Consider the following 27,041-nt stretch of genomic DNA (forward strand, 5'->3'; position numbering starts at 1 on the left):
AAATATAAAAAAATATATACATCCACAGACGTGCCACACTGTATATATGCGCACATATCCACACATACAGTATACGACATAATATTTGGCCAATCAACAGTGCAAAATACAATGGTTAGGTGCAACTGTGGGACTGATTAGATCATGCAATAGGCGAGACAAAAGTGCATAGAGTTTATAATTAGAAAAGTTGCCCAGGTGTCCTTATCCCAAAGACAGAGCAGGAAAAAGTTGCTCAAAAAGGAGCAAAAAATGGGTCGATAAAACGAATGGATGGATCGTGGCTCCTATAGGTCAAGATCCATGAGTCAGAATATAACTGGCAGGTGTTTATGAAGTGTTGTGTTCTAATGGCGGTTGCCAGCATGCTAAACAATGAGATGCCGATACAAATAACAGTTCAGTCATTTAGCAATACAAGACTATCAGGTCACATCCAACGCTGAGACGATGTTTTTTTGTTGTTCTCAAATGTTCCAATTATGATCCAAATGATCAGCGTTTTGTGTAGTTTTAATCCTGTTTGAATGTAATTTAGCATGGGCAAATTAGGCATTGTGCATATGCGACGGATGTCTTACCATGGCTTTGCACCAGAGGCAGCGCCAGTCCTGCAGTCTCAGTACGCTGCCACATGTCTTATCACACACGGCACACTTGGCACTGACAGGCAGGTTGCCTTCCAACCACTGGTGAGGCATAGCAATCTGCAGGTTCACCCACGCACGCACGCACACGCACACACACACACACACACACACACACACACACACACACACACACACACACACACAGAGTTCAAGAAAACCCTTTATGCTCTCTCTCTCTCTAAACAATTTTCTCTATTGTAACTGGCTTTTAAAAGGACTTTCAATGAAGAATGAATTTCAAGGAAAACATGAACTTCACAAACCCAAACACACACACACAAACACACACACACACACACACACACACTTACCCCATCCTCATCCTCGATAATATCCTTCCCTATGGAAGCCAGAGTTGTCCATTTACAGTTGTTAGTGGCTCTGACAGCACAGCGTTTGTGGGCTTTGAATTTGCACACTGAAAAACACAAAAGGTCCACACACATGATCAGACGATCAATGTAGTTAACATTACTCAGCAGCTTAATACTGTAGCACTACATTAGATGGATGCAGACTAAAACATGAATTATTTTTGCACTAAATGTTCCCAGGTTCTTTCAGAGTTTACAGGTTTCTATAATGTTATTGCTGAAAAACACTGGACACTGATGCATGATTCAGAAACAGACACGCCCCACAAAGTACAGTGTTCTAATGAATCAAGCCCTAATGAGATGTCAGTGGGCGTAATTACTAACCTCCCTGAGCCTGTTCTGCACTTACATATCTGACAGATAGAAAGAAGCAAAGCGCAAGGACATAGCTCCATGTCACAAGTCTTGATTTATTATTATGCATTTATTTGCAACCAGCAAAAGGAAGCCTACAGCCAGGCTAAGAAAGACCTAAACCGTGGACCACACAGGACAGGATGATCCAGCTCCATATTAAAAAGCTTCCTGCTGTACTGTCCCTGTACCGTACACGCTCTGGTGCCAACAGAGACTCACATAATGCACGTACATAATGCGTTTGTTTCTGTAATATTAGTCACTTTTGCTGTGTGCAAAATGTCTGCTGCATGTAATCAGCGCCACCATTATCCTCAGTAGCAGAGCAGGGAAATAAGGACAAAGCAGACCACATGACCAATATTTTATAAACAATAGTCACATACACACAGTACAATGGGGGTGAAATTTTACCCATCCTTGTATTAGGAGCAGTGGACAGCTATTTACACAGCATCCGTGGAGCACCCTGGGGTTCAGTGTCTTGTTAAATTATTCCCTTCAAATGGTCAAGAAATAGGATGACAATCGGGATAAACAGACATCCAGCCGCACATCAGTTGGTAAATAGGGGTGTTGCGTCGATGCATCGCGATGCAGACCTGGACGATTCTGCAGTGACAGACCATAATCGATTATTGCCTACTGATGTTACTTGTTGATTTTCTGGTCGCTGTTTTTTTATTTCTGCCTTTTGTCTGCTGTGTTCAGACTCCCCTATATTCAGAAAGTGTCTTTTTTAAGAGCAGATACAATAAAAAGGGGAGTTCATATATATCTCACTGCTTGAATTTGTTGATGTGTAGCAATATATAATAATATCGAGGAGGTAAACCACCGTGATGTCGAATTGCTTGGAGTCGTTGAAAGGATAATCCTAATCGAATGGAGATTCACACCCCTACTTTTAAAAACCTTACTGTCCGTCCACCTGCCAAGGTTCACTCAGCATGAGAAGCCAGGAGATGCACTTACACATTTCGCACATTTTACTTTAATGTATTTAATGCAGGTTGTTCTGAACAAGAAACACAAGAGTGAAATGTAACTAGAGCATGAATGTCTCCTTTGAAGACCGGGCAGGGCAGGCAGATGGAGACGGCTCTCGCCTTTTTCTCCATTAAGCATGAGGCACTTAGCAGACTCATGAATAATGTCTGTGCTCTGCTCTGGGGAACTTTGCTTCTAGCCACCGCACCCATACTCACACAAACACAATCTTGTCAATCGGATGATATATACAAACTAAGTCAGAGTCACATCCGGGAGCAACAATTGATGTTTCAATCTAGTTGACCGCTAAATGCTGTTAGGGAGCATTAGCAGAACATTAAGTGGATTCAGAGGACATGATACCACTGCCTGTTAATGGCCTGGCAATACTCGGAGCATTCACAAACCAGACTGGAGAGAAACATGTGTGTGTAGGTGAGTAAGTGTTTGTGTAAGGATGAAATAGAGACAGAGTGTGTGTATGTGTGTGTGTCTAGGTAGCACAAATCAATCCCCACCGAGCGTCCTGTGCAGGAAATCGAAGAGAAATTTGAGCCACGTTGATTGCTGTGAAACTGTTTGGCTGGGTGCTCTCAACGTTTCATAGAGACACTCTCTAGCTCTCTTCTGTTTTTTTTTTTTTTTTCCTCTTCTCTCCCTCTTTCTACCATCCTCACATAGCCTACTGTTTGTCATTCTGATGGGTGATCCTCCCTTTCTCACTGTCTCTCATGTGCCGGAGTCAGTAGGCTCTTAATTGGGTTGTACTGAACAACTTCTGTGCTCAATGTGGATCTATAGACCGAATCACTGTGACTTTGACATGCGCTAAAAAAAAAAAAAATCACTTCCGGATGTTGTGCCAAATTTTGCGTGCCTGCCGGAGATTGCATCCACCAGGAACCGGCCAGGAACACTCGGGCAGCAACATAGGCTAATTTCTGCCGAATAACGCAAGCACTACTTAACACTCATCCCTACTGAAAATTCCATCCACCTCACGGGCGGCGAGGAAATGCTGTGTATGTGTGGAGCGGGATGGAGGCGATTTAGATCACAAGAGTTAGATGCAGCTTTAATGACTCTCCATCTCTCTATGTCTTTTTTCTTTCTGCTCTGGATATGAGAGGGCATCATTGTCGAGGATAATGAGCGCTGAGTGGAGAGGCTCTTACTGCCTTCGCACATACACAGCAAACCAAGCACACGCGCACACGGGCTGAGCCGCCTGCACACAAACACATGCATGCACTCACAGGGGAACGTTAGCAAAATTAGAGAGGATATGCAGATGATGCTCATTACGGTTTGCTGCCTGTCACTGACTCTTTACACCAGCTAAAAGAAAGCTAAAAAAAAAAAAAAGTAGTGTCAACCTCCCATGCCGACCCCGTTCCTCTTAACACCCCACTTCAGTGTTCTTTCACAGATGAGGTGAGGAGATGTGGTGTCATTCACAGGATCCGTTAGCAGTTTTTTCTTTCTCCGTTATAAATATATATGCGATAGATATGCGAGAAGTGAAATTCAAAATAGCACGAGTCAACGCTTATCTAACACGCAGTATGACATAAAAGCATATGGCTAGAGAGGCGCTGTAACAGCATTAATGGCAATCCACCACTCGCTCTTCTCACTCCCTCTACTGCAAGCTAACAGTTTGATGGGCATCCAACTCCCCAACGCGGAGCATGTCAAAGACTCTGGCTGCGGTATATCCAATCTGCTTCCACTCGAACAAAGAATGCTGTCACTTCAATGACTCACACGTCCTTACACAACATAATTTTATACCTTCCTATAGACCTGCCAACTTCCAGGCTTGCAGTTCCAAAATATCTGCAATGCTACAGTAAGTCAGAGAGTATGACGTTTATCCATGAGCCAGTAATGAGATGTAGAAATGAGTGAGAGCTGCTTCAAGAGGCCATGTATAGAGCCCAACGGTGTGGTTCTGGAAGTGACAATCACATTCATTTTCTCCATAAGGATTTTGATTTTCAGCCATATTGTCTAAACCATCCAAGGTAGACTGACCACGAGCTACTAAGTTGTGAAACGAAGGTTTATGCTTTCGTACAAGCCACGAGTCTGTATGAAATCAACCTTGCTTTTAAGAAAAAGCATCTTTAATTTGAGATTCCATGGAGAAGTACTACACTACCCACAATCCTGAGCCAAGCGTAACAGCAACTTCTCTGATTGATGGACCTCGCTGTTACCATTGAAATGTTAACCTCACTCATGAAGCCACAAATGTCAAGCGAGCGGCTACCATTGAAATCTATGATCATTTATATACACACATTTTCCTTTTTTTTCAGTTTTCAAAATGTTCTTTTACGCCGATGAAACGTCAATGGAGCAACTGAATGGAAAGAAAATCACTTCCGGAAAACCAGAGCTGTTTAAAAAGTGGGCGATCACTGTTGAGCCCTATTAAAAAGGAGTTAAGTAAGATAATACTGTGTGTATACTTGTCTAAAGAAGCTAATCAGCAGGAGTTTGACAGTAAGGCCTCCTGCACACTAGCTGCGTGGGGTGAGCGTGGCGTGAGCGTGTCACCTGCGTGGCGTGTCCGTTTTTATTTGGGCTCCCATGTTAACAGGTTAGAGCTTCCACACTGCCTGCGTGACACGCACGTCTCAGGCGCGAAAACACGTGCTTGCTAGAAATAGAACAGACGCCTATTTTTCACGAGACACGCAAGCGTGTTGGACGTGTTTCCAGGCAAAATAGAATAGGCAAATATGTTTATATGTCATTTTGACACAAATACATTTAATAAATGACATGTTGATGTTTGAAAGTCTCGATGTTTTGACATAATTGCAAATATAAATGTAATTAAAAAAAATTATAAATAATTATCGATTTACAAATATTGCACCTGTCCATACAGAACGAAATATTCTGGAGCCTATTATGCCGTCAATAGTGCTGACGTTGTCTTTGCTGTAATCAAATCAGTATATATGTTTATGTTTATGGGAAACATCCATGTGTACAGACAAGGCTAGCAGAAGCAGCGCCGCGTCAGACACGTTTCTGGTGTGCAAAGACATAGAAAACGCCACGCAGCCGCCACACAACTGACACGCAACAGAAACGCCACGTTCACGCCACGCAGCCAGTGTGCAGGAGGCCTAAGCACATGTCATGTCTGTGTGTCCTACCTACCTTCGCAGGAGAGGCCGTGAGACGTGACCCCAGACAAGCTGTCTTTGCAGACGTTGCAAAAGGTGGGCCGTGCGTGGGAGCAGGCGTACCAGTTGTGCATCCCTGAGAAATGTTCCACATTAAACTGTGCAGTCTGGCAAAGGAGAGGTTAAAACAGGTTGGCAGCACTGGGATGACAGTCACAGAAAGGCAACATCATCATGATAACAAAATATACAATGACATTTAATAATTTTTTATTTCTAGAGTCAAAATCCAATGTTTTTAAAATACAAATAAAGAAATCGTATGTATAAAAATCTGTACAGTGTAGCTAAGAATAGTATAAACATTTTTTTTATAATCTACTGTATCTGTAATATCTAGTGTTTACTGTAGGTTTAATTACAAAAGACTGCACCTTGAGGTTACTGGCTGTTTTCATTATTATTGCAAGCAGAAAAATCATTTGCATAAAAAATAAGAACAAACAGATAGGGGCTGGGCGATATGACGATATACTCCATTACTATTACTATTACCCCAAACTATATAAAAATATCTATCGTATATATTGTTCTATATTGTTTCAATCGAAAAAATCAGCAGCTGAACAGCATTACGGCAATATTTACGCCATTTGGACGTCGCTTTAGGTTCCGATCCTTGCATGATATGTTCATTTTGCACTGAAGTTCTTAATAAAATGAAAAAACTAAAAAGTACTTTTCATTTATCAAGTATTTCATTCACACAGGAGTAAACAAAAACTAGGCTTTACCATGTGGTTATTTCATATAGACTATTTTTTTTTATTGAATGACCAGAAAACATGCTATATCGTGAGTTATTTCATTATGGAGATATGAGATGATCGCAAATGGCCATATCGTCCAGCCCCAAAACAGATCTGAACATCTGTCCCCCTGTTTCTAGCAGCAGACACAAATCAACACCTTTGCACATTCAGTCCATGCATTCCTTGTGTGTTTACTTTCCCCTAAGGTAAGCTGCTCTATAGGAGCCTTGTGACAACACTAGCTGGAAAACTGGATGGAACCCCCTACTAGCTGACAGTTATTAGTGGGACTCTGCTGCACCGGGATAAAAAAAGAAAAGAAAACGGGACACCTGGTCAGGAATATTGGACCCTTCTCTACATTATTAGTTATTAGCTGTTTCAGGTGCTAATAAAGTGGGAAGCTCAGGTTCTACATAAGAGCACACAGTAATTACTGTAAATGCTAGTTGTGTCTTGGCAGGGGGGTGTGTGTGTGTGTGTGTGTGTGTGCGTGTGCGCGTTCGTGTGCGCACATGTGTGGTGTGTTAGCTCTGGGGGTGCTGCTGCATTGCAGTGCAGTACAGGGGCGAGGGATGGGGTCTTATGTAAGATTTCCCTCCCAAATCAAAGGCATTAAGATGCAGTACTGCTGTTTTCCTGCACTCCCTTTCTCCGGTCACTGTCAGCACATCACACAGATTTATATCCCTAAATATTATACACAGCTACTCTCTGTTTGATGGCACATACATGGAGAGTAGCCTTTTATTATTATTCTTTAAAAATGAGTGTAAGTGACTGGGCAGTGGACAGCTCCCCGTTGGGTTTATCAAGTGAGTCATAAAAGGGGTAAAAGAATGTTGTAGAATCAGAAATGTGGTTTGTGACGGTGAGCATGTGTCTGTTTTTTTGTGTATACATGTACACAACACACAGGTTTGATGTTCTTTCCCGTAGAGTCTCACACCTGTGACTGTGCATGTGCATCCGTGCGTGCCTATGCGTGTGTCCACTGGTGCTGTGGGGCTCTGAATCTGAACATAGAGTGCGCTGCTTCTGCATAAACAACTTCTTGGATCCCCGGTTGCCTTCGTTGCCTATTCCCGTTACTCTTTACACACACACACCTGGGCCCATCACTAGTCTCCGTACCTTTTCTTAGTAATAACCAGACGTACAGGATACATTCATCTGGAATATTTGGTAAAAAAAAACAAAAAAAAAACATTGACTAGCATCACTGTCAGAATCTCTGAAAGCGGATACGCCTAAACACAGACCTATTGTTCCAGCACACTCACACACACACACCCACACACACACACTCTCTCTCTCTCTCACAGATCTGTTGATTCAGAAAAGGGCTTCTTACCTCGTAATGCTCTCTGGACTGGACGGACTTCAGCGAACTGATCCAGTCCTCCATCTCTTTCCGGTTCTCGGCACAGAGGATGAGCCTACGGAACGGAGTGATCACCTGCGGGGAGGGTGAGGAATGCGTGCACGGGTGAGAGAGTGAGACAGATAGTGTAGCTGAAAAGAGAGAGAGATAAATTTCACCAGTGCTTTCCTCCTCAGCCTGCGGTGCCACTGAGAGGAGAGAGTGATCGGCTCGCTCTTTAAAGGGAGAGAAAGGATGAGAAGCCCCCTCCCTCTTTCTCTCTCTCTCTCTCTCTCTGTCTCTCTCTCTATCCCTCTCCCTCTCTCTCATTAACTTGAGCTAACTCACCCCCTAACACCTTCTTCAGTTAGTCTTTTCCTTCGCTCCAGCATTTTTTTTTTCTCTCATCCTTCTCTTTCCTCTCACTCTTAGCTCTTCATGTTGCTTTGAGGCAGATATGTGCTGACAAGCGAAGCGCCTCGGTAAAGGCTAAGAGCCTCTCTCCCCCACTGCCTCCCCCTCTCCTGCCCTCTCTCTCTCCCTCTCCCTGTGAGTGTGTGTGTATGTGTGTTTAAGGACAGTCTCCCTGTAGATAACCTTACAGACATACAGCACCCTTTCAACACTCCATCACTTATTTATGCTCCCTCAGCTCTTCTTTCTCTCCATCTCTTTCAAACTCAACACATCCTTATGTTATCTCTGCTCACTTAAGAGAGGAGTGAGGCTGGACACAAGCACTGTGTACACACACACACACACACACACACACACATACACATCGATAATGATGTACTAGCAGTTACACCGGCAACTACCGATTATTTTCATTGCCGATTAATCTATAATGATTATTTTCTTGATTAGGTGTTCGGTCTATAAAATGTCGGAAAATGGTGAAAAATGTGGATCAGTGTGTCCCAAAAGACCAAGATGACGTCCTCAAATGTCTCGTTTTGTCCACAACTCAAATATGTTCAGTTTACTGTCACAGAGGAGAGAAGGAACTAGAAGATATTCACATTACATTACACATTACATTCCACAAACGTGGAAAGGAAATGTCACACGCGGGACACGATCCCCGGTCTCCTGGGTGAAAGTCCTGTGTTTTACCCATCCACCACCCCGACCAACCTCCCTACGCGGATTTTCGCCCTTTCATACTACTCGCTACGGCGTCAATTCACACGCAATCGCAAGGTAATGTAAGTCAATGGAGGCCAAACCGCGTTCATAAACACGCTAAAACGTCTTGATAACACGTCAATAATGGCATACGAATTGGCGTGTCATACATATGCCACTTCATGAGATCAGTCTGATAAAGGGGTGGGGGGGGGTTAGCCCTTTACACGAAGGCTAGCGTAGAAAGGTGGGTTTTGAAAATACGCTTACATACTGTATATATACTGTATATATATGTGAAACACATTTCTGACAGTAATTTAGGATTGGTTGAATTTTTATTTATTTTTGTGGATGGAAATGTGAAACCTTTGGAGGGTAATGGTCTGTTTATTGAAAGTATCACTGTGTGCTGCACACAGTTTGTTGTGTTTCTTACTCTCCCACAAAGTGCTCATTGATTTTTCGACACGCCATTTCAGAACCAACCATTCACCGTCATTTGAAGCCATACATTCAGCCGCCGTGGAGCTTCGTTCTATTCTTGAATTACATCCGTTTTGACAAGAATTGGATAAATGTGTAACTGTGCAATCCACACATCCTGGAGACTAAACACACATCCATTAGTCAACGAAAAATGGAGTGAAACAGTGAAAACAGTGAAGGACATTGTATTCTCCTTCCCGTGATTAATTCTGTGACAAAGTAAATCAATTGTTCAAAGGGAGTTTCCACTCTCATCATCCTTCCTTCTCTCTCTCTCTCTCTCTCTCTCTCTCTCTCTCTCTCTCTCTCTCTCTCTCTCTCTCTCTCTATGTTCTGCCTGTTTAGACTAACAGCGCCTGAGGATTCTACAAGGTGTGGAAAACAGCAGGTGCACAACAAACCCCAGTGCACGTGTGTCTAGGCTAATGTGCACGAGTGTATGTGTATGTTGGGCTTTTAAGATACATCGGCTGTAAAACTGCTTTTCTTCTCTGCGTGAAGGTTACAGTTGCAGGCTAACCATTTGGTTAACAGCTGTGTGTTGCCAACAGACAAATCTCTGGTAGAACAGGATATGTACCTTATTAACTAAAGTACTGTAGATGTGAGAAAAGTATTGCATCTGAACTACAAAACTAAATGTATTGCATGTTAAAACCAAAGTGTCAGCTTTGTGAAAGTTTAGTTTTTAACATGGTTTTATAAATGGGATTATGTGCAACAACTTCTTCCGAGCTTAGCGGCACTTTTGAGACGGTTTGCAAGTGGCGAAGATCGCAAACTGTGTCAAAGTTTATTAAAAATGAAACACATTAAAGCATTCTGAGAATTTGCTTTGTAATCACCAGCATATTGATTGTGACGATTCCACTGAAATGAACTGTTTTGGTCCAAACTTTTGGTTTACCCATCAGGCTCTTGGTCTGTGAATGAAATGACGCCGGCTTCAGCTCTCTGTGTGTTGTCGTTCTTAAAATCCCTTCTCTTCGGGAAACAACAACAACCTTTGAGCTAGCAAGCTACACACTGAAAATTGCAAGTCTTGAGAAAAGAAAATGGGTTTCTTGGTTCTTTCGGGGAATGATTGTAAAGATTTACAAAGAATATGTGTGCATTTCCTCTCTAACTGGGACGTTTTGGGACCGATTGGGGGGGATTGCTGTGGACTAAGTACACACGGAGATACACTGGTAAGAGCTAATGAGGTTTAACCATGTATCAGCTCATTTAAATAGCTCACGTTACTGTATTGTGTGAACAGTTTAATATTGTTTGTGCCGTTTTCTTTTGCCATGTGCAAATTTTCCACCAAAACAAAGTTCCTTCCTGAAAGAAATGCAAAGAACCCAGAGAGTTTTGCATCTAGCCTGGCTCTGCCCTCCTACGTACTTCCGCTCAATTTTAATTTTCCTTCAGTACACCGTCTGGGTTTGCGGTATTTTCTTGGGTTTTCTCCGGCCAAATCTTTGGCGGTCCAATCAGCGAACAGAGGGAGTGGCTGAGAAAGATGACGTTGAGGTCGTGCGCTAGTTTGAGTTGTAGTTCCGTATTGGCGGCGGAGAAAGACGCTCCGTTAGTGGTGAAGGAGTTGGCTAAGGCTAACGCTAGCGATGCTAAGCTGACGTCACGACCAAACGTTAGCGATTGGTTGTGGCAGATCCAGAGTGGCTCTGGGTAGATCCAGAGTACCCGCCTTCAAGGAAGTTAACACTTAACACACTGGTAGGACCAGGCTAGAATGCATCTGTGGCGTAGCCAGACTTTACTCCACAGAGCTGTGGAGCTAGGTCTGGTATCACGGGACTACTGTTTATTTTACTTTCAAAAGCAAGAAAATGAAATAGAAAAATGAACATTTCTGACATGAGAGTGTCAGAGTCTGCTTGCTGTCTAACTTTCCCTCCTCTTCATAACCTTCCTCTGGTTATAGCTTGGGCAGCGGACAAGGGTGTCTCTGTGGGAATCCCTCTGGGAAGAACGCTGACCAACAGTTTTGCTGAATACTTAATTGAGGCAGCATTTTTTTTCACACAATGAATAGAGCTCCCACTGATCATAGTTTGGTAAACATTTAACATTTACAAAGTCACGCGTACATTTCTGAGGGGGCCAACATTCCTAACTGCCCATGCATTATAACCTCAGATGAGGCTAATCTTGTGCTAATTAGATGCTGCTAAAGTATTTTAGCAAAAGTGTTCTAATGGGGCTGCTCGATTATAGCAAAGATCATAATTGTTTTTAAACACGATTACTCACAGACTTTTTTTAACTTAAAAAAATATATATAAAAATAATATATTAGATCAAAATAAATACTTCCACAACCTACTGAAAACTCCTAAACATATATTTCACATTTTTGTCAAACTATATATATACTATATTCATCATATTCCAGTCAGTAACTCTGCAAAAATTGGCAAAAGGAATAAAAACAAAACGATTGTATCATTGTGATTATGTTTCTTTTTTTTATTATAATTTTGGTAGCCAAAATCGTAATTGAAAAAATGTCATGAATCGCGTAGTCTATATCCTTGACGTTCCACTTCTCGAATTGTTTCCTCCCTCTTTCGTTGTGTTGGCGTTCTAACCTCCGGTGGATTTGTGAGGACTATGGTTAACTGCTCCTCAGATCTCTGCAGGGTAAATCCAGACAGCTAGCTAGACTATCTGTCCAATCTGAGTTTTCTCTCGCACAACTATTTTATAGCGGCGGGGCTAAGCGTATTGGGCTTAGCACCACCCATCACGATTGTGATTGCTTTAAAGAAATGCCAATAAACCAGAGCACGTTTTTCTCCCATCCCAGAATGCTGTGTGGACTAGCCAGACCCTCCTCCGCTCTGCAGCGTGTGGATGGTCTGCAAAGCGAGACTATAAATCGCCCAGCACTTTGTTCCAATAACAGGTCCAAAAAAAGGTTTGTTTTTGTTTTATTTTATGTATGGAAATATCCCCAAAAGACATGGAACCACCATACAATTTACGTACTGTATTTGTAGCACTCAAAAACTGTCAATTACAGAAAATTGGCACTGGAGATGCTGCTGTTCACTTATTATTAGTTTTTAAATTAATTAAATTAATTAGTTAATATTGTAACGGCCGACAGGATGCCATTGTGTTGACTGTTCTGCACGGCAGTGCAAAGCATCATGGGACTAGGTTATTAGTGTTGTTTTAGTGTTTCGTTTAAGTGGTTAAATGATGTACTGTTAGTGTTTTTGTTATGCATTTACGTTACCTAGGTTTTAGTCTTGATAATGTGCTCATGTTTATTTACATTACCTTTGTTACATTTGTTACCATGACTGAAACACTGGGTTAGGTTGATGACCTCTGTGTATCGCGTGTGTGTAGCAGTTGAATAAACTTCCACAGAGTTCTATAGCTCTGGCTTTGCAACTTCTTCCACGTAGCTCGCTACAATAGTATTATTATTATTATTATTATTATTATTATAAGTTTGTTAAAATATTTTTCTGTATGGTCTGGGCATCTTGAGCTTGACGTAACACCCCCTTGACAACCAGTTCCCCGATTAATTACCTTAATCACTGTTGTAATCAATCTGTCCAGAGACTTCTAATCAATACGTCGTTATGTCTGAGTGCTGAACACAAAAAAAAGGGCACAATAGAAATCATGTCATCTCTCCGTAAACTATGCTTGTGCGGGTGAAGAGTGTGTGGGTGTGTTTTGTGTGTGTGATTATTGTCCTTTCCTTACCCTCCCTTGATTTTAAAGCTAATCACATTAGCATTATTCCTCCTTTTTTTGAGTAAGTGGAGACAACAACTTCAAAATTACGGTAAGTGTGTTGCAGGAAAGTGTCCTAATTGTGTGTGTGTGTGTGTGTGTGTGTGTGTGTGTGTGTGTGTGTGTGTGTGTGTGTGTGTGTGTGTGTGTGTGTGTGTGTGTGTGTGTGTGTGTGTGTGTGTGTCTGTGTGTGTGGGTGGGTGTGAGTGTGTTTTCAGTACATGTTCAACTCTCAACCAATCAGCCTTTTACAATCTTTCAGCATGTACAACAAGAGTAAATCTGTAGCTCTCCCTGTTTCTCCCTCTCTTATTTTGCTTGCTCTCTCTGCAGAGAATTGTATGGTTTTTGCAACTAACGATTATTTTCATTGTCGATTAATCTGTTTGGTCTATAAAATGTCATAAAATGGTTAAAAATTCACAAGTCGAACAGAGCTAAATGATCTGCTAAGAAGGAGAGCTGAATTCATAATGCACAGAGTGAGGCAAAATTATTATTTGAATGGCTGTAAACCAAGCAAACTGCTTGCTTTGAAATTAAAACAAAGCTATCCAGAGCTACTATCAATAGCATCCGCACAGACAGAGGTATCTCAACAAATCCTAAAGATATCAAGGCCACTTTTCAATCCTTCTATTTAGGGCTGAACGATTTTTGAAAATAATCTAATTGCGATTTTTTCCCCAAATATTGCGATTGCGATTCGATATTCGATTATTTTTTTAAGCTCTTTGTCTTCTGTATTATTCAACAAAGACAAACAATAAATCATTGTATAGTATGAACAACACACAATTACACACTAGACAGTTAAATAAGTAAAAACACATATATATATATATATATATATATATATACATACACACACACACACACACATATATTTTTTTACAGTGCACAGAGAGGAGCTGCCTCCAGCCCCTCCCCCTCGTGAAGTTGCGTGCCGACACCGTCAACACTGCACTTGCTCAGAGAGGCTATCGTTACGTTAGTTGCTGTGGTCTTGCCGTGGGATTAACTGTACTAATAAAACCGTTGAAACACCGCGGCCACGCTGCTGTGAAAGCTCCCCAAACCGTCATTTATCAGTCTGATTGTTACCAGGCTTCAAAATTAACATTTTCGTCTACCAGCCAAATGGCTAATGAATGTTCAAATATTACCAGCCATTCAATAGATTACCATTGGGTTTTTTGGCTGGTGAGTGAAATAATCTACCAGCCACTTGCATATTTCACCAGCATTTGGCTGGTAAACGGTGCTAATTTAGAACCCTGATTGTTACCCCTCTCAGTGGCAGCTCCTCCACCCATATCTTTATATCTTTATAACAGAGCTAACCGCTAACCGGAGCTAACCGCTAATCAGAGCTAGCTCGTTGCCAACCGAGCCTTCAGTTCTGTGTGCCTGTATCCATTAACTGCATGTATGGACTCGAGCCCAAACAAAACCCTTCATTTTATTAAAATGGCTGTAAAAGTTTTAAACTTCAACTTCAATTGTTTGAATGACAGAGATCAGCTCAAGGTACAGTGTAGCGTTAGCGTGCTAAGTTGATGCTTTCTCTGCGTAGTGCAGACTGATTTGCTCTTGCGAGTCATCAAATCGAGACCAAATCGCAGCCTTTGCGATTAGGAAATCGCGTTTTAACATATCGCGATATTATCGCAAATGCAATTAATCGTTCAGCCCTACTTCTATTCAAAGTTGTATGAGTCCTCCTGCAACCCAGATCCGACACAGTCCCAGGAGTTCCTAAAAGAACTAAACCTGCCTCTTCTTGACCCAGAGGAGGCAGAAGAACTGGGTCAACCTATAACGTTAGAGGAACTTAAATCAGCATTACAAACGCCAGGGTTGGATGGAATTCCATCAGAACATCTACAGTATTTTAACATATTAGGACCTACCATTTTAAAAGCTTTAACTTCAGCCATATAGATGGGTACTTTCCACCAACAAACCAACACTGCGCTAATTTACGTTATACCCAAAAAGGGCAAAGATCTTACGGATTGCTCAAATTTCAGGTCCATCAGCCTCATCGGGACTGATATTAAGCTTTATTCCAAAGTCTTGGCTTGGCTCTTGGAGCGCTTTATCGAGAAGCTAGTCCACCCCGACCAATCAGGTTTTATACCAAAGCGTCATGCTGCAGACAATTTCATGTAATAGAAGAAGCCAAAAACCTTCCAACAACAGCAGCATTTTATCAGTGGATGCGGAAAAGGCTTTCAACCGCCTAGAGTGGAACTACTTGTGGTAAGTAATGGAGAGGCTTGGTTTGGGGGCCAAATTCATTGACATGGTACGTACTTTATATGCAAATCCCAAGGCCATAGTCTCAACCAATGTCTTGCATTCTCAGCCATTTCCCATGGAGCGGCACTCGTAACAGGGATGCCCCCTTTCCCCCCATGCTGTTTGCAATCTCTCTTGAACTGTTAACCCAAGCCATAAGGCAAAATAAAATCTGTAATGTCCAGATTAAATCTAATAGCATCTCAATATCATTATTTGCAGATGATATTTTGTTGTACATCTATGATCTTAAGGACTCTATTCCAAAAATTCTTAAGATCTTCAAAAGATTTGGCTCAATCTCGGGCTATAAAATTAACTGGAATAAATCTAATCTTCTTTTATTGAACAACAGGCATGTGACAATAGCCATTGGTGTTACAATACCAACCCAAAGCCAAATTACATATTTGGGCATCACCATACAAGGCATCGCTACAGCGAGTTGTCCAGGACAACTATGAAGCTATACTAAGTAGTGTTCAAAGAGATCTGGCCAATTGGTCTGCGCTACCGGCATCACTACGGTCCAGGATTGCTGTTGTTAAAATGAACATAGTTCCTTGTGTGAACTTCTTAAGTGCAATGATCCCCTTACCCCCACCAATACATTTCTGGAAGAAACTTGATACCTTAATTCAGCAGTATATTTGGAATAATAAACAACATAGGCTAAAATACTCTACCCTGCAACGTACCACAAACACGGGAGGCCTGGCCCTCCCCAACTTTAAAATGTATCACAAAGCCTTTCAGCTACGAGCCCTCAGAGTGTAAATGGACCCCTCATCTACAGTTCCGTGGAGAGAATTAGAGCTAAACCTCACTGGAAGTCTAAAACTGCAAGACCTTGCCTTTGCAGGTGTGTGTCCAAAAAAGTGTATGCTAACCTATGGCCCTATTATCACCAACACATTGACCAACTTTAAACAGGTGGAGGAGCAACTACGCTACACCAATAAGTGGCATTTGAATACCCCAATATGGCACAATACACACTTAATGTCTGGTAAAAAACCCTTTGCTTGTAAGCAGAGGAGTGACAGAGGTATTTATACTTTAGACCAGCTATTCAATGAGAAAGGTATGTTGAGTTTAGTTTTGAGGTCCCCAGGACATCCTTCTACTTTTATCTTCACTTAAGATCAGCCCTAAAATGTTATGGAGTGCCATAGGGGAACAGTCTTGAGGCGCACCCAGTCATTAAATGGTTTGTTGATTTTCCTGTGAGAGGATTAGTGTCCAAGATGTATGCTAAACTGATGCAAGTATCCATAGGAGAACTCCCAATAATAAAAAAAATGGGAACGAGAGCTGAGCCCTGAGGGGAATGCAGTTAATTGGGAGACAGTTTGGGACAACATTTTCCACTGTTCCAAGAATCAAAATCACCAGTATATCCACTTCAACATATGTCATAGGACATATTGGACTCCCCAGAAGCGATACGTCTCGGAAGTCATTCCCACTCCCTATTGCATGTTGCATATGGTCTGGTAGTGTGATTGGATGCATGAGTTCTGGAATAAAACAACATCAATAATATCTGATGTGATAGGATGTTGAATTCCTACAGACCCAATTGTTTTGTTACTTAATGACGACTCTAAATTACACCTGCTTGGGAGACAGAGGAAAATTTGGCTAGCCGGCTCAACTGCAACCAAGAAAATGATAGCTCAATGCTGGCTCCCCCCTCACTCACTTTGTATAAAACAGTGGTTGGCGTATTTTCTAGACATAGTTATGCTTGAGCTCTTTACAGCAAGAAATAACAAAGCCAAATCATCAACTATCAGCCTACGGGAAAGCGCAGCAGCACAAATATCAGGCTTAATGACCTCAACCCCACAAGAATTAGAGGAGAGTGATTAGGCAAGGTGTGGTTTCTGTTTGTTTGTTTGTTTTGTCTCCCTCGAGACCACAGAGGGTAGGGGCCGGGAGAGGGTTTTTGTTCTTGTTCAATTTGTGTTTATCTGTTCTGTGCACCATTTGCTATTAACTGTCACACGTGGAACGTTGTGGAATTTGTTTTGTATATCTGAAGGTGACAATGAAAAAAGTTGATCACAAAAAAAGAAAAATGTGGATCAGTGTTTCCCAAAAAGCCCAAGATAACATCCTCAAATGTCTTGTTTTGTCCACACCTCAAATATATTCAGTTTACTGTCACAGAGGAGAGAAGAAACTAGAAAATATTCACATTTAAAAAGCTGGACCCAGAAAAATTTTACTTTAAAAAACAGCAACAGCAAAACAATGTGTGTGTGTGTGTTTGTGTGTGTGTGTGTGTGTGTGTGTGTGTGTGTGTTTGTGCATGCTATGCACATGGGGCAAACTCATCCCTGTGGACATAGATCATGGTGTCTCTCTGCTGGCGTACTGTGTCCATGTTTGTGTCTTGTGTCTGGCACAGGGTAGTGATAAGATTGGTTGCCAGGGGAAACAGGAACAGGCTTCAACAGGAACAGTTTCCAAAATTGGCTCTAGGCATCCCTCAAGTGTGGAAAACCTCTCTTGATGACTGACCTTCAGAGCTGAATATATCAGGTGTGTGTGTGTGTGTGTGTGTGTGTGTGTGTGTGTGTGTGTGTGTGTGTGTGTGTGTGTGTGTGTGTGTGTGTGTGTGCCACAACGAGTGACAACATGAAGTGGCTCTTTGATCAGCATCATCATCTCTAGATGACTAACATGTAATTATGAGCCTCGTTAGTCATTATTTTCGGTAGAGAGACAGCCACCAAAGATGACCTGATAATGAGGGACACCTGTCACTGTTTACACACACACACACACACACACACACACACACACACACAAACACACACACAGGATTGGTGACAGTCGTGCACATATCCATCCACTGGGACCAGCAGCACAATAGGTGGAACAAAACTGTCACAGCTGCTTTCTCTCTCTCTCTCTCTCTCTCTCTTTCTCTCTGCGACACACGCTCGCATTATAGCTGCAACGACTAGTTGACGTGGTTTTTTACATAAAAAAAAAGTAGAAACTCTGATTTCTAGTTTCTTAAATGTGAATATTGTTCCAGTTTCTTCACTCCTCTGTGACAGCAAGCTGAATATCTTTTTCACAATTTTCTGACATTTAACAGACCAAACAACTAATCAATTAATCAAGAAAATAGTTGTGCAGATTAATCAATTACGAAACTAATCGTAAGATGCAGCCCTAGCTCCCGTACTTATCGTCTGCACAAAACAACACGACACAACAAATCAGAGTGCTGATGCACCGCGGCTCCAAGTGCACAATTCAAAGCCGATCTGAATTTCCTTGAGATTCATTTCATGGCTTTAAAGTGGACAGTAAATAAGCGAGCCAATCCAATAAGCATGAGTGAGCCAGTGAGAGGCGGAGCGTCCCTGCACAGTCTGTCATTTTTTAGGGTGTGGGTTGGGCTGAGCTCTCCCTCACGTGGACGCTGTCTCATCATATATTCACACAGGCTCCTTTTTTTTTTCAACATATACACACACACGTCTACTGTCCCATCTCTGTGTTAACGCATACCCCGTCATGAATAATACATGAACACATAGTCACGTGCACAGTTGTTTCCATCCTGAATCTGTTTTATCCATGTTTGTTTAGCAGTTTGTTTAAACATTCTTTCTACATAATGCCTGTTGCATTTCTTATTCCTAAATTCCAATGCATGTCTTTACTGTCTCTGTAAGATGATTAAAGAAACAAGCCAATTTTGGAAAAGAGTTGCTGGCATTTACAGTAAATGCATGACTGTCTATACTGTGCAATGCACTGAAGAAGAAAAAAAAAAGGAGTGAAAACATTCCCATCTCCAATTCAATTCTAGTGACATTTAAGTATCCCCTATGTTTCTGGTGGGTCCAAATTCCCCTGACCACCTGGTTAAAACACAGACATATATACACACACACACACACACACACACAAACACACACTGAGCAGACATCTGCAGAGCTCCTACGTGCATCAGCATAAATCGTTAAACATCGTAGCACTGGCATGGTTCGTTCAAACCATCCAACTAAGTAGCACAGACCTGCATAGAGGACGCCAGCAGCATCACTCACCCCCAGGGGACCGACGACACACAGACAGACAGACAGACAGACAGACAGACAGACAAGAGGCAGAAAGAGAGATACAGAGACAGAGAGATTGGTAATTGGTCTGCACAGTCAGAGCAAAAGCACAACAGTGCAACCTTTGCAGTGGTCTTTCTCTCTCTATCTCTCTCTCTCCATCTCTCTCTCTCTCTCTCTCTCTCTCTCTCTCCGTCTCTTTCTCTCCATCTCTCTCTGTCTCTCTCAGTCGTGACCACACAACCCGTGCGACAAAGCCTGGTCTCCCCCTGTCGTAGACTCCGTCTGCGTTAACGCGTTACAGATTCTGCATGTCTGTGTGGGCGCTGCAGGTGGCACATTACCTTTGGTTTTTGCGTTTCACTGCTGCATCTCCGTCTGTCCTCTCTGCATTTCCTCTCCCTTCTCCCTCTTTCCCACCGCAGCCGTCTTCCATCTGCCCCACTTCTCAATGCTCGCCCGTGCCTCGATCTCCCTCTAACCCTCACTTTCTCTTATCCCCCGGGGAGTGTGTGTGCGAGTGCAGTCAGCGACGGTGTGACATCACTCCAGGATTTCCCCCCCGCTGCACTACGTTGCCGTGTCTTTCCCTTTCGCCATCTTAAACTGCTCTGCAGTCCTTTCCCATCAATCATTCATTCGACATGCTCTATTTAAAAAAAAAAAAATTATCACGCCCTTCTTTAAACTCCTTCGGCTGTAAATGTACTTCCCATATCTTTGTCTCCCTTTAGCTCATCCCTTCCCTGCCTCCTCCCTTTTCTCCTTCAACATCCCCTTCTTCTCCCTCCTTTCCACTTGCTTTCACCATCTTAGTGGGATGCTGACTCTCAGAAGGGCATATGTGGAGCCCATCTTGAAACTCTTTCACACAGCATGTTTATTAACCTCGGCGACAAACACACACCCAGTCACGAGTCGACTGCACACACATGCTGCACACAGATGCGGCAGGCAGGCCCACTGTAATCTCATTTATGACTATGGCAGACGTTAAGCCATCCCAGGCACCCAGTGAAGCGTTTCAAGGCGTTGCTAAAAATAGCCGTGTGCTCTCCTCTGGGCGCTGTTCTCCTGCCGACCTCCTCCCCCCTCCTTGTTTCTTATTATAGCAACACCCGGGGAGAGGAGAGACATTTATAGAAAGGACAAGGCACTACTAGCTCTCCCGCTGTCTTATTCATCCTCGCTGCTCATTATTATACTCGTGTTCATTTTTCCCTTCCACTCCCACGCACACGCTCATCCGGTTCAGCCGCTCATTCTTTTTCCCAAAAGCAAGCATCCATTCACAGCAACATCACTTGTTTTTTAGTTTTTTTCCCCCAATACATGTGCCATGATAAGGAGAATGTGACAAACAAATATAAGAAGCAATGTTGGGATTTGTATTAAAATATCATCAAAATAATAGGACTGGTGTTTTCAGATGTACAATATGTGAGGAGGTGAGTCTTTATCCTTAAAGGGCAAATCTTGTTTTTCTTGTAAATCCTGATGGATCTCCAGCTGATTGCATAACAGCTTTGAGTGCTGTCCGCTGACTGCACTCTAGTGTTCATTAAAAAACACAAGTGCACGCTATAAATATAGAATTCATGGGACTCGATGGGACAACTATGTCATTTCAGAACACTTGCTCAAGTGACCTTAAACCATCTCAGAGACTTTGTTTAGTGCTGAGATGAACAGCACTTCTGTTGTCCTCGGGGTCAAACTTGACCCGTTTTTCAAAATTTCTACATACAAAATATGGGTTTCTTTTAACCAAATTGCCCAAAAACAAAACAACACGATTGGTTCAATACAAAATTCTTCGCAATATCATTGAATTACGGATGTTATGTTATATTTTACAGCATTTGGAGAAGAAAAAAAAAGAAAAGAAATGGTTTAAATGGTTTAAAAACTATTTCCTGACTAAACTCTGACAAGTCTTCCTCAGATTTTAACTTAATTGTCAAAATATTTCATAATTTCTGCTTTTTAACTCAAAAATGTGTTTATTGACCATGAATTTTGAAAAAACAATTGTAAAACTTTTGGTAATAAGTTGGTTTAAGGAGTGTATATACTGGTGGTAGTTGGGAAAAAAGCGCAGAAAACATATTAATCAAGAAAAAAATATTAAAGAAACATTAAAAAAAACAAAAAAACGTTTAAACCCAGGAGGACAACACAAGGGTTGCTTTTTCGATACTGAATGATTTATTTCCAACAAACTTATAAGCACATCTGTGGTAAACACAAGATTGGAAGGCACGATTCTTTGTGGAGAAACTCAGTTTTACAAATCTGCCGATTAAATCAACTAATCGATTAGCCGACAAAATCATATGAGCGATAGAATTTCTGTTATTCGAGTACAGCCCTACTTTTCATCAAACATTTTGTATTTCCCAAAATGGTGGACTGTTCCTTGTAGCTGTCAGTAGAAAACTAACCCACACGTACAACAACAATAAAGAAAGAAAGTCTCATCTTCATAACGACTGGATGTTAGTGTGGTTCTACAGTCTCACTGCTTAACACGCACCTCTGCACTGAAACCCAGCGTGTGTCTGTGTGTGTGTGCGTGTGTGTGTATGTGTGTGTGTGGGGAGACTGTACGATGCACTCACTGTGAAGCTGTTGTTGACATTCTTTGTGCTGGACTCTGCAACGCTGGCATCCGATAGGTCGACCTCGTCAAAGATAAGGGACTGCAGAAAAGAGGAGGTGTGGGGAGAAAGAGAGAAAAGAGGGAAGTCCCGAGAGGAGAACAGAGAGAAAGAGGGCGCAAAAGAGAACAAGAGAATGAGCCATTGTCAATATTTTCCAACAGAGGGTTGAACTTAGCTTATTGTAAGTTATGCTATAGGGTATGAGAGAAATGTCTTGTAATGGCCACAGAATAGCAGGCCTAAAATGAACAGGTACTACATGGAAACTACTGCAAAATCATGAAAGAGCAGCATTTGGAATTACAGATTACTGATATCAAATATGTAACTAACAATCTTAAAGCTACATGCTTTGTATAATGCAAGACTTCCCAAATGCTTCTAATGGCTGGAAAATGGCACATTATGAGTGTGATCTTTTATATCCTGTAATGTAGTAAAAATAGAGGAAACAGCAGAAGTGCATTCCTCTCAGCTTTAGCCGATGGGTCTGACCCACACGTGTAAAGGAGGACATTACGGTATGGTTCAAATTAGCTGTGTTCGAAACCGTTCCCTCATTCACTCACTCACTATTACCTACATAGGGTTTATTAAATAGTGAACTATATAGGGAACGAAGAAACATGATTTCGGACACTATACTGAAAGTATCGTCGCATCAGTCGATGCGCCGGTTATTTGTGTGACGGAGGCGGGCACGCCCAGCATCGTGTAAACAAACCTAAACAAAAATACGTCCCTGAAACAAACGGAGTGCTCCGGAGAATAGTAACAGGTTGTATTGATGTTGCATGTTACATTTCCACTGTTTGGAAACCAAAGCCCGTTAAATTTTTCCTTTTCAGTTTCTGTGAGTCCTTCTGCTTCTTCTTCTCCTCCGGGAAAATGTGGCCGCGTTGCATTGTGATATTCAGGAGTAAAATGTCGGGTACATCGTATGTACACTCAAATTAGCTGTGCGTTGTGGGTATTTTATAGTGGACTATATAGTTAATTAAATTTACTGCAGAGAATTCGAACACCACTACAAAATGGCGAACACACTATATAGTGCACTCTTTCCATGATATCCTATTCTTATCACCTAAGAAACCAGCCTGATACTGTCTAAGTGATATTTCCTTTTACTTTATAATTTGAAATGCTGAAAAAATTAAAATCTGAGATGTGGGCAGTAATTCAGCAGCCTGGCACCAGGCTAACGAGACCTCTATCTTCTATGTCCGTACTTCCATAAAGTCAGAGAGAAAATATGCACGTCCTATACCTCGCCTCTGACTCTGTTCAAATATTTATATTACATCTGAAATTTAATGTCACAGTTTGTGCCTTTTGCAGAAAATGTTTATGTCTAAGTTTACAAACTAACTCTAGAAATATATGTTTTAGTTTTTTTCCTTTTATTTAGAACAGCTGAAGAGAGACAGGAAATGGGAGAGAGAGAGGTGGATGACCATGCAGCAAAGGGCCTCGAATCGGATTTGAACCCAGGCCGCTGGCAAGGACTGAGCCTACATGGGGCACGCGCTCTACCGGTTGAGCTAGAGGCCACCCCGAGTTTACAAACTAACTCTGTCCTAACAGAATTCTCCTCCTCATCCCCTAAATCAAATACTGTGCTACCTTTATAATGCATTCAAATAATACTTTCATCAGCCTCCTGTCTATTCTAGACCTGATGTCCATTAGGATGGACATAACATTTTGATAAAATTCCGAATATAGTGCATTTAGCATAGAATAGACAGGAGGCTGATGAAAGTATTATTTGAGAGAGAGCTTTCCAACGGTATATGTGATGACAGGGTGCAGACAGCGATCACGGAGCAGCGGGATGATTTAGAACGCCAACTTTTGTTGAATTTAGGAGAAATCTACCGACGCAAACAGACAAAGTGTGGTAAAATAAAGACCTAAATGTGTATTTCGGACTTTTTTTCACCACAAGAAATGTTATTGAACACAAATAGCCAAAAATCTCAAAATTGAACAGTGAAAAAAAACCCGATGTTTTTGCCTGCCGTGTCTCGCCTTAATATTACATCCATTTCAAGACTCTAAGGTCTGCACAGACAGAAATTAATATTCAAAATGGTAAACTTCCTTTTTTGTCTGCCATGCTTGTCTTCTGTCATGCCTTACTAAAGTTTTATTGGCTGAAATCCAATAACAATTGACGTCCGTTGCCGTGGATGGTATCAAGGGGTTAATAAAGTGTGGAGAGAAAAAAGAACGTTCTGGTCAAGAACAAAGAGTCCAGTGTGTCTGGCCCTATGAAGGATAACTCAGTTTGTTCCATCTGCCAGGAAATGCACTTCACCACAACACAGCTCCACTATAAACCAACACCGTTGTGAGGATTTCCCTCCTGAGCTCCCTTTGTTTTGACTCGGTACTTAAATGAGAATAGTGTGAATACCGAGAGGGTGAACGTCGATATGTTTTATTGAATTTCTATGTAGTGGAGGAGACGGAGCCAACTCTGTGCACTATAGCCAGCAGACAGAAAGCGAGGAGAGCCAGAACAGGAACGTGATATCCTAACAGAGCTGTGATGCGTAAGACACGCCGCTGAGCTCTTAAAGGGCCACAGGCCAAAAACCGATGCCGTCAAAGGAATGCCCTCGGACTGTGTGTGTGTGTGTGTGTGTGTGTGTGTGTGTGTGTGTGTGTGTGTGTGTGTGTGTGTGTGTGTGTGTGTGTGTGTGTGTGTGTGTGTGTATGTTTGTGTGGGAGGAGTGAGCTGCTGCAGCTGTCATAGGGAATGCCCAGTTCATGACGCTCTCCCCAGGCCTGGCTGGAGAGGGACACCAGCCAATGCTTACTGTGTGTGTGTGTGTGTGTGTGTGTGTGTGTGTGTGTGTGTGTGTGTGTGTGTGTGTGTGTGTGTGTGTGTGTGTGTGTGTGTGTGTGTGTGTGTGTGTGTGTGTGTGAGTATTTGTATATGTGCGGACACCCACACACACATCTGTCTTGAGGGAAGCTGTAATGAAAGCTGACAGCAAATGGTGGACAAAGGCAAGCGTCCGGACCCTCTGTTACCCAAAGATCCAGAGCTTAGCTTGGCGGCTACATCTCAGCGACTTCAACGAGCCTGCTACCTTCTTTAATTCCTCTCTCCTATCCTTCGTTTGACAACCGGGCCATGTGGCTATAAAATGTTGTTTTACTCTTTCTACTGCCTGTTTAAACTGTTAAGGGAGCAGAATCCATAAATTCTGCCCCTGACTTTGAACTTTTAATCAAGAAGGAGAGGAGACGAGAGTAGCTTCCAGGGCAAACTGCAGAGCTGAGATGCAGCCTTCCTGATGAATCAATGAGGAGGTCAGGCTTTCTAAGCGCAGGGCAGCACAGCCAGCCAGGCCACCTTGAAGACACCAGACACTTATATATAGAGGTTAAGTTCCATGTCTGGCCATGACGGAGAGAACTCACTCACTTATAATGTTCCAGTCGTATATGACTCATCCTTATCACAACACAAAACAAGAAAACCATTTATTACTTCACTGATTTTTTTCATTCTTCCAGCATGGCCAGCAACAGACTTTAAGCTACAGGGCAAGCAACACACAGTGTAGAACAATAAAAAGCCACTGTTAGTTTAGGATAATCCAGGTGTGGTCTTACAGTCTGCACACATGTGTTTTGCCAGCCTACCTGCGGTTATATCCATATTATATACAGTGCATTCATGTCTTATGGTGAAAGTTCTGGACAATTTGTTCACCTCAGGCAAAAAGTTGGGATGCGTGGAATTGTTTTTGTAAGTTATTTTCATGAATTTTCCAAAAATGTCTGTCTGTTTTTGCTGTACTAATAATTCAAACATTTACATGTTAAGTAACCAACTTCACTTGACCCAGTCACTCCATAAGGCATGAACGCAGCACTATCATGTATAGGTGAGTGGTTAAGTAGGGAATGGTTAGGCTGCCGCGAGGGCCTGGCCCCTGGCCCTTGGCCCCTGGCTGTGCTGTGCTGACCCGAATTCTCACTAGGCCTTCCTCAGATCCGCTGGCACCCAGAGGTGGGGGGGGGTGCCGTGCGCCAGTCCAGCACACGGACAGAACTCGCCAGCACACGCGACTCCTGGACACTCTGCGCAGAGCCCGCTCCTGCCAGCGTGCCAGGGCACTGCCAGACTAGTGCGCGTGCACACACACGCATACACACACAAACACACACACACACAGGTTCCAATCCAGGAAGGTTAGAGTAGAAGCAAAAGGGAAAGAGATGTCAACAAGTGTTCAACACAAAAATTTACTCAAAATGAAACAGAGGTGAATATAAAGCTCAGGTGGGAAAGGAAGGAAATGATGATGGTGGTAAATCAATTGAAGTGATTAAAGAAGGGAAATAATAAGTATCAGAAAGTATCTGACTGAAGAGTGAGCTAGTGTGCAGTAGATGTATTACATAAATATGTGAACATAGAGTGAGCCAATAGAAACCGGTTAGCTTAGCTTAGCATAAAGACTAAAAACAGGGAGAAACAGGTTAGCCTGGCTCTGTCCAAAGGTAACACAATATGCCTACCAGCACCTCACTAACTAACACGTTATATCACTGGGTCTGGACCAGTTGCTAGGCAACCAGCAGATGCTTCAGGAAGTTACTGATTCTGTCCGAGAGAAACTGATGTGTTTTACGCTCAGTTTTTTTTTTTTTTTTACAATAACGTTAGTGTGTGACATTAGTTTGTGCCTGGTTGGGTCTCGTTGGTAGAGCAGGCGCACGTATACTGAGAGGTTTATGCCTCAACGCAGAGGTCCAGGCTTCAAATCCGACCTGTGACGATTTCCTGCATGTCTTCCCCCCCTCTCTCTCTCTCCCCTTTCTCACCTCAACCCGTTCTCATACCAAGCACATTTACATGAGACGCTAAAGGAGACTT

At 42.3% G+C, this 27,041-nt stretch overlaps 1 protein-coding gene across 8 annotated transcripts in view; it reads right to left on the reverse strand.

Annotated features, from left to right (window-relative positions):
- The window catches only part of dgkh (diacylglycerol kinase, eta), an 85,772-nt gene that overhangs the window by 41,371 nt on the left and 17,360 nt on the right, over positions 1-27,041 (reverse strand). For 5 of the 8 annotated variants that reach the window (XM_039818039.1, XM_039818042.1, XM_039818041.1 and 2 more), the window contains 6 exons: positions 26,128-26,286; positions 22,097-22,177; positions 7,690-7,794; positions 5,558-5,690; positions 962-1,068; positions 582-707 (listed from right to left, as the gene is read on the reverse strand). In XM_039818039.1, the coding sequence (XP_039673973.1) occupies positions 582-707; positions 962-1,068; positions 5,558-5,690; positions 7,690-7,794; positions 22,097-22,177; positions 26,128-26,286 (711 nt within the window). Of the gene's footprint in view, positions 1-581; positions 708-961; positions 1,069-5,557; positions 5,691-7,689; positions 7,795-19,819; positions 20,347-22,096; positions 22,178-26,127; positions 26,287-27,041 lie in introns of those variants that run through there. The other 3 variants (XM_039818044.1, XM_039818040.1, XM_039818043.1) reach the window with 2 other exon arrangements.

This window comes from Perca fluviatilis, chromosome 12 (assembly GCF_010015445.1).
Source record: "Perca fluviatilis chromosome 12, GENO_Pfluv_1.0, whole genome shotgun sequence".
NCBI lineage: Eukaryota > Metazoa > Chordata > Actinopteri > Perciformes > Percidae > Perca > Perca fluviatilis.